General features: G+C 41.3%; 1 protein-coding gene across 6 annotated transcripts in view; it reads right to left on the bottom strand.

The window, feature by feature from the left end:
- Positions 1-217: 217 nt before the first annotated feature.
- LOC111155775 (tetratricopeptide repeat domain 3) overlaps positions 218-8,166 on the bottom strand; it is a 123,632-nt gene continuing 115,683 nt past the window's right edge. For 4 of the 6 annotated variants that reach the window (XM_022516166.1, XM_022516167.1, XM_022516169.1 and 1 more), the window contains 4 exons: positions 6,899-7,025; positions 6,557-6,697; positions 2,928-3,020; positions 218-1,748 (listed from right to left, as the gene is read on the bottom strand). In XM_022516166.1, the coding sequence (XP_022371874.1) occupies positions 1,683-1,748; positions 2,928-3,020; positions 6,557-6,697; positions 6,899-7,025 (427 nt within the window). In that variant the 3' untranslated portion in view covers positions 218-1,682. Of the gene's footprint in view, positions 1,749-2,927; positions 3,021-6,541; positions 6,698-6,898; positions 7,026-8,166 lie in introns of all 6 variants that reach the window. The other 2 variants (XM_022516164.1, XM_022516165.1) reach the window with 1 other exon arrangement.

Genomic DNA, 8,166 nt, shown 5'->3' with positions numbered 1-8,166 from the left:
AGCCAATCATGTGAACTTGAGTTTAGCAAACTTTATTTAGCCACAGAGGGATGTTTTTTGATCCAGGCTCTAAAATTCGTAATATTCTTGGTTAGACTCTTTGGATGTATCATGGCTCCTCTTTTCCAAATGAAGATAATGTATGTGTCTTGAATTTTCTAGAATTCTTTTTTAAAATTTTTTGAGGAAAATGGACAAGCATGACAGTAAACTGGTATTATTTTAGAATGTTCTTTATTTTGAAACTTACACCAGGACATATGTAAGGCATGTTCACAATATTTGTTTGATGTACAAAACACATTTTCTCACTCTCCAGCGGCTCTTCTTTTCCTTTGTACCTGCTGCTACAAACTGGTCCCTACATATCTACCTACAGTTCTGTTCTTGTGAACATGTAGACAATGTTTCAGGGACCTGCAAGGAGAATCTGCCTCAAAATAAAGAGTGAGCATCTATAGACTAAGTCACTAAGACATCAAAACTCACAAGCAACCAAGGCTGAGGAAGGTGACCAAATTAGTTCACGAATCTGGGACTGTGAGCTTCCAGAGGAACAAAGAACCCAATGAAAACATTTTGTTGATGTCTGAGAGAAATGGAATGTGTCCAGAATTCACATTTCTATATTTACCACTGACTACAAATCACTAAAGAGATCTAGTATTTTAGCAGATTCTAATGCAGTTAAAGTTTTGTTCTCACACCACAGTATAAGAGTGCATGCATTACTTCACACAAATGTCAAACACAGAACAAGTGAAACACGGACACCTAGGACGGCCTAACTACACAAGTGCCTCTTTCTGGTGGTGGGATAAGGGAGGGGAATCATAGTGACTATTTCCCTATGGTGCCTACTATGTGTTAGACAAAGATACCCAAACATTCGTCTTCTAACTCATGAAAAAGGACAAATGCTGCCAGTAAGAGTAAGATATTTGAAGAAGTTCCAAATGTGGGATTGGGTGATGAATACGTAGCCTCAATTTTCAAGGCAAAAAAAAGTCTTGGCTGACACTAATAAGAAATCAGACTATATCTTTTGGGTGATGAAAAATAAGCTCTTTATAAATCTACTGGGGGGAATAAAATAATGAAATGAAAAAGCAAAAGCACATGGTGTCTCATGAAAAGAAGATTTGAATATTTTGGTTTAAATCAGCCGACATGTTACCATGTACTAGAGATTATTAAAATGTGTTTGCTTAAGCCCATTTAAATGCAGAATCTTTGAGGAAAAATGTAGGCATGTTATAAGGAATACTGACTTGTAAAAATTTTAACCTGGGGGACTTTAATAGGTCAGAATACTTTAAATTCAAGTACTGCTTTGAGGTGCTCACAACACTTCCCAAAAGAAGCCTTCCAACTCAGAAGGCACCTCTGTAAGCAGCCCCAACAATTTAGGAATGTGGCTACACATAATTTTACTAGCCACTATATGTTATTACTGAAGTGTTTAATAAGAGCAGGGAAATTTCCATCAATTGTATTAAAGATTTCTACTTATTAGCACTACGACACACAGTGCAAAGAATCTTCAAATGTTTGCTTTTTATACCAAGAGTAATATATTGTTATTCTTCCAATTCAACAAAACAGTAAATTACTCTTCAGTGAACTTTGTGACTACCTAGGAAAGCAGGCTGGCCTCTTCCAGAAGGTGCTGGCTACTCTTCTTACAGGAGATCCTGAGCAAGGCAGGCTGGGCAAGAGCTCTGCCCCTTCAGCCACTGCTTAAAGCACTGAAAATGAGAAAATGAAATCAGTCAGTGTCTTCAGGAACATGGGGAGCCTTAGTTCCCCCTTGCTGCTCCTCAACAGACATGGTTAAGTTCACCTCCATGTCTGGTGGGGCCTGGAGCTGCCCAACACTCAGGAACACTTATGCCTACTCAAGAGTGAAGTGTGCCCCAAGCCCTAGGAACAAATCATCTTGCCTCAGAATCTGACCCATGGACTCTGGGCTTCTAACCTGATCTTAGGCGGACGGCCTTGTCCCTCCACTTTCCCTAACACTCCAGCTTCAGTCTTGGCATTTCATTCCAGGGGTTGGCATTTTCTTGGTCCTGAGACTCACCCAATTTCTAACCGATTCTCTCTCTGCCTGATCTTGATTCTTGTACCTCCCACGAGCCTCCATACCACATCCTTCACTGGAAACTTTCTACCCACTGTGGTCCCAAGTTGCTTGTGGCTGCCTGTTGCTGCTAAGAGCTGGGTGTGTGTGTTAAGTCTGAGAGCCCAAGTACAACACCCCTAAACCTGCAGGAGACAGGCCATGCAAGAGACTGTGAGCTGTCTTGACTCCTCCTAGTAAGTATATTGTTTTTATCCCTTTTTTCAAGGGATTAATAAACTGACATGGCAGAGACCTAACCAGAAGCAGGCATGGAGAATTAATGCCCACAGCATCCAAAATATTTATCGAAAGATCTTGAAAATTTATAAGACAGGATCTCCCAGGATCAAGCACAATGGGCCCAGTTAGGTTTAGCTTTTCTCCTCTAAAATGTTAAATGTACTTCATATACTGCACTAAATCGACAAAATGTTGCACTGTGCATCTATGCATCCATGTGTGTAAGAAAGTACCTTTCAAAAAACAAATATTGTTTTGAATTTCAGCACCAACATATTTGAGGGAGCCGACTAGGACTGTTCTCCTCCACCCATGATGTGATGGATGGAAAGGACAGTGTGCAGAACTGCACACCCCAGAGCCCAGGAGGTCTCTCCCCTTTTCCACAGCAGCAATCTTTGAAAAGGGAGACAATGGACACTGGCACAAGGAGGCTTATGCAGAAAGTGCTCTGAAAACACAAGAAGTGTTGACACTGAGGGAAAAAAAAGTCCCTTTTTATGTTCAAAATACTTAACAGTCAAAATCCATGATTATCAGGATGGCCAAAGAGAATTCTTACCCCTTTGTGAAACTTGTGCCCACATTTTAGCACACGCACATTTTTGGATTTGAATACATCATGGCATAGTTCACAGGAAGCTGCCCCCGATGCCTGTGGAGACAAACGTGTCCCAGTAATAAGGAATAGCTCAATTCCTTTCTATTACATAAGCTCTTTCTACAAGTGGCCTTTATATACTTTTGTCATTAAGGTGGCAAATTACTCCCAATTATAGCTAAGCAGGCTGAGGGAACAACTTATTTTTTAATAGCAGTTCTTAAGAAAAATTACAAACACACAAAAAAGAAAAAATACACTTTTAAAGTTCTAATTTTCTCATAGAAAAAAAATGTTTTATATGGCTAATAGGTTCCCAGGAAATTATTACAAATTTCTAATTATCCCAAACCACACCCAAACTATAGTATGAATATTATAAATTAATCGCTCATCTAATTATCTAACAGTTGGGGACAGAAACATAAATTATGAAACATCCACCCCATGGACTACTGTGGGGCTAACTGACATCATGATGGAAGTCCACAAATCCCTGACCCAAAAAGCTGGTGACAACCACCCTCTGAATAAAAGCAGATTATAAAACAGTACGTATCATATAATCATATAATTGTTTTTTCTGAAATAAGGAGAACGAGCAGAGAGAGAGATACCTTATTAAGAGCCTGGAAAGATCTAGAATGTGAACAGCAGTTACTTTCAGTTAAGAGATTTAACTTTTTTCTTTGCTATTTTCTAAAGTTTCTATGAATGTGGATTACGTGTGCAAATCCAAACAAAACAAACTGACGGCTCACTCAGCAAACATCTGAGGTCAGAATTGTGCGGGGCTCGAGGGCACAGAGCTGAATGGGAGAGTTTCCGGCTCAAGCAGCACACAGTCTGGTGAGCACAGACAGCATTTTCTGTGAAAGCAGACCCGAGTGCCACCCAGGACACCAGGTACAAGGTCCCCCTACAACTCACGGCACCTACCCACACTGCACCGTTATTTTCCAATTCCTCCTCCCCTCCCAACTCTGAGCACCCTGAAGGCAAGGAAGCAGTCCTGTTCATCTATATCCTTAGCAAATGGCACAGAACCTGGCCCCAAAAGGATTCTCCATAAACTGTCAGGCGAGTGAATGAAAGCAGCCCTGGCCGTGGGATTAAGGTCAGGGATGCAGATGGGGACAGTGTCTAAAGGCTCTGAAGACCCTGAACTGCTGACTGGGTTTTCTGTCTCTCCCCCGGCACTGATGGGGTAGATACAGTAAAATGAGGTGCTCTGTCTCCACTCTGTGGCTCCTGAGGGGAGGGTCAGGGAAGCAACGGAAGTGTCAGTCCCACGGAAGGGCAAATTAAGGCCTCTGCAAAGCTCAGAGCTAGGTTTGGCTTGAAAAACCCTGTTAACTGGACTTATTTTTATTAGCATGAAAAGATGGGCACATACATTTCTAAGTAGGAAAAAAAAGACACAAAAAAGTGTATATAGTTTTGACTAAATTCACATATACACACACAGACAAAGGAGTTTAGAAAAATACATACTGATATCATAATACTGGTTACCTGAGGGTGGGTTTTGGGGTTCTTTAAAGGCTTTTAATTTGTATTTGCTACTATGAACAGTATACATACTGCTTTTGTAATTTGAAAAGATTAAGCAAACTACTTTTAATTTTTAAAAAACTACCTATAATTATCAAACGAAGTCCCAGTTTGAATACATAGTCTTCTTATAAGTCAGCTTGTACAACTTTATGATCACCAACAACCGTGAAGCAGAAAGTAATCTCTCCCCTGAAGGTGACTGCATTCTATCTCAGGCGGGGGTGGGGGGGCTGTCAGGGAGGATGCTCTGAGAATTCGGCCCGGCTGGAGGACCACACAGCACCTGGCCAGTCAGCAGCCCAGGGAGAGGGAGGCACTCCGGCGGGGTCCTGCAGGAATGCTCCGCGTGCTCCTAAGCACTCTGACTGGAGTCAGATGCTCTGGGAAATGAGTGTATGTGGTTTGGAGAATATCCAAAGAATAGTGGACAATGAAAATATAAAGGAGGAATAAAAACATAAGTTCACACAAAGATTCGCTGTTTAGTTCAAGCCAGCAAACTAGTACTCTGTGCAATCAGGGATCGCTGACTCCACTGCGGGGCCAGAAACTCTTCTAATTTTCATTTCGTTTAAACTCTGATACCAGGGAGCCCGAGTGGCTCAGTCAGTTAAGCACCTGCCTTTGGGTCAGGTCACGATTGAGTCCTGGCATCAGACTCCCTGCTAAGCGGGGAGTCTGCTTCTCCATCTCCCTCTACTCCTCCCCCCACTCATGCTTGCTCATGCTCTCTCAAATAGATAAATAAAATCTTTAAAAAAAAATAAACTGATATCACAGTTGGACAAAAGGGGAAAACATGCTTTATAGCAGAATTTAACCAGAGCACGCAGCCCTGAATGGCCTCTTTCAACCACGTTTGGTTCCTACTACACAGTCCCTAGCATCAGCTGGGTCCATGTGGCGAGGATTAGGGAATTACACGCTACACACCCAGACCGAATGAAGGAGTGCTGGCAAGCGGCATGAATCATCTGTGCCTCGGTTTCTTCGTTATAAAGACAAGTATAATGCCTTATCAACTGAGATAACTACCACAGTATTTTATGGGGGGGGGACTATGTAAAAGTAACATTCTTACTGCCCGAAAGAACAAAAAACATTTTAAACCTGTATATCAAATTAAGGCAAGTTTAGCGCATTCCAGTGCCCCTCGCCCCATTAAGGCACTCGAGGGGAGAGAGAAGGGAAGCAACCAGACTTGCCTGAACACAGAGTTGGACCCTGACCCTTCTATTCCAGCACGTCATCCAGACAACAGCCACAACAAGCAGGTATGATCTGAGCTCACAGTGCGACTAAATGACAGAACCAGGTCTGGGATTCCAAAGCCCGTAGTGACACGGAATAAAATGATTCAAAAATCATTTTCCCCAACTATTCAAAATATCACACTTAATATAAAAATTAACTTGTATTTGACTGTCAGTAGGCCCAGTTCCCACAATGTGGCCAGAACTCCCCTGGTCTCTCTAGTGCAGAGGCTTCTCCCAACAGGGACCCCCAGATACCCACAAAAGCAGAGATGACCTCACTGTTCCACAGACTGTTCTAATGGGACACTCAAGTACATCTAAATTTCGTCTCTAATATTTTTTAAAGATTTATTTGTAAGACAGAGAGTGAGAGAGAGTGCACACACACGAGTGGGAGAGTGGCAGAGGGAGAGAGAGAATCTCAAGCACACTCCCTACTGAGTGCAGAGCCTGTCAAAGGTCTTGTCAAAGGTCACCACCCTGAGACCATGACCTGAGCCAAAATCAAGAGTCCATGCTTAAGTGACTAAGCCATCCAAGAGACTGTAATATTTTTTTTAAAGTAGGTTCCACGGCCAACATGGGGTTCAAACTCACAACCCCAAGGTCAAGAGTTGCACACTCTACAAACTGAGCAAGCCAGGAGCCCCTGGTTTCTAATTTTAAGATCAAATAAATTAGGTCTAGAAATGAAAAGAATGGGGCTAAATCATGGATTAACTATTTTGTACATTAAAAAAACAAAACTGACTCCACTGTCACACATGTAACACTCACAGGGGAATCTTCTGTCTTCTGTCCCTTGGTTTTGGGCGATGGTCCAGCAATCACGGAGGGTGGACCCTGGGAGGCCCTGGTCACAGAAGCAGCAGAGTTGGCCTCAGATAATTTCTTATCCTTTCCTGAATTTGAATTTGGCTACAGAGATAAAGTGGGTGGGCAAAGAAGCAAGTTGAGTGACCCAGGTCTTCTATCTTTACTGAAGTGTTCTCCAGATTTTGGCTGGATACAGCTTTTTTTTTTTTTTTTTTTTTTTTGCTTTTTTTTTTTTGCTTTTTCTCATTCTCATATTTTATAAACAAAGTGGACCATTTTATTGTAGCTGGATGGAACACTGACCTTTCTCTTTTTCTGTTCATCCAGAATGTGTTCTGTCACTCGTTGGACAATTTCATCAATACTCAATCCCGAGAGCGAGTTCTTGTTCTTGTTTCGTACTTTTTTAATAAAACCAGCAAGCTCAGTGCTAAAAAAAAAAAAAAAAAAGGAAGTGGAGATAAATGACAAGAGAAAGTCAAAGTTTTCTACTACATGGAAATATTATGTGCCAACATTAACCCAACACCTATAAGAAAGAAACCAAATACATACAAACAAAATTAAACAATGGTAACTGTACATAAAAGCAAGAGAATCACTCTTTACAAGTAGTTATGAAAATTCCAGTATTATTTCTAAATATTTATTTTACTAGAATTTCAAAGTAACAGAACAGTTTAATCTGCTAGATCCATCTGGGATATCTGTATCTACTCTGAAACCAAATTTCATATAGGCTGGATATATTGTAGCTTTATGCTAAATCAATGACTGATCAGACAACACCGGTTCTGACTTGAAATCAGTAAAATCTCCTTTACCTAGGGGGAAACTAGATTTGATGACTGCCTCCTAGAGTCAATTATCATATGGTTTCACTTATTTGTGGAGCATAACGAATAGCGTGGAGGACAAGGGGAGATGGAGAGGAGAAGGGAGTTGAGGGAAATTGGAAGGGGAGGTGAACCATGAGAGACTATGGACTCTGAAAAACAATCTGAGGGTTTTGAAGGGGCGGGGGGTGGGAGGTTGGGGGGACCAGGTGGTGGGTATTAGAGAGGGCACGGATTGCATGGAGCACTGGGTGTGGTGCAAAAACAATGAATTCTGTTACACTGAAAAGAAATAAAAAAATAAAATAAAAACAGGAAAAAAAAAAAACAACCTGACAACAAGGTTTTCAAAGTCTGAATACTTCACAAGTACCAGTGGATAGAATTAAACCATTAATCAATAGCAACTTGATATTTGAAGCACTAATACCTCAAATGTTTTAATTTTCAGAAAATCAGGATGCATTTCTATTCAGTTGTTTAAACTCTCCCCAATTTAGTCAGGATTGCAAACCATTTTATTTGTAAGGTACTTCTGATAATTATAATGAGCATTTTTTTTAAAGATTTTATTTATTTATTTGACAGAGATCACAAGTCGGCAGAGAGGCAGGCAGAGAGAGAGAGGAGGAAGCAGGCTCCCCACTGAGCAGAGAGCCTGATGCAGGGCTCGATCCCAGGACCCTGAGATCATGACCTGAGCTGAAGGCAGAGGTTTTAACCCACGGAGCCACC

Source organism: Enhydra lutris, unplaced genomic scaffold (assembly GCF_002288905.1).
Source record: "Enhydra lutris kenyoni isolate GAN:26980312 unplaced genomic scaffold, ASM228890v2 scaffoldscaffold43, whole genome shotgun sequence".
Lineage (NCBI taxonomy): Eukaryota > Metazoa > Chordata > Mammalia > Carnivora > Mustelidae > Enhydra > Enhydra lutris.
This window is presented reverse-complemented; position numbering and strand designations above follow the sequence as displayed.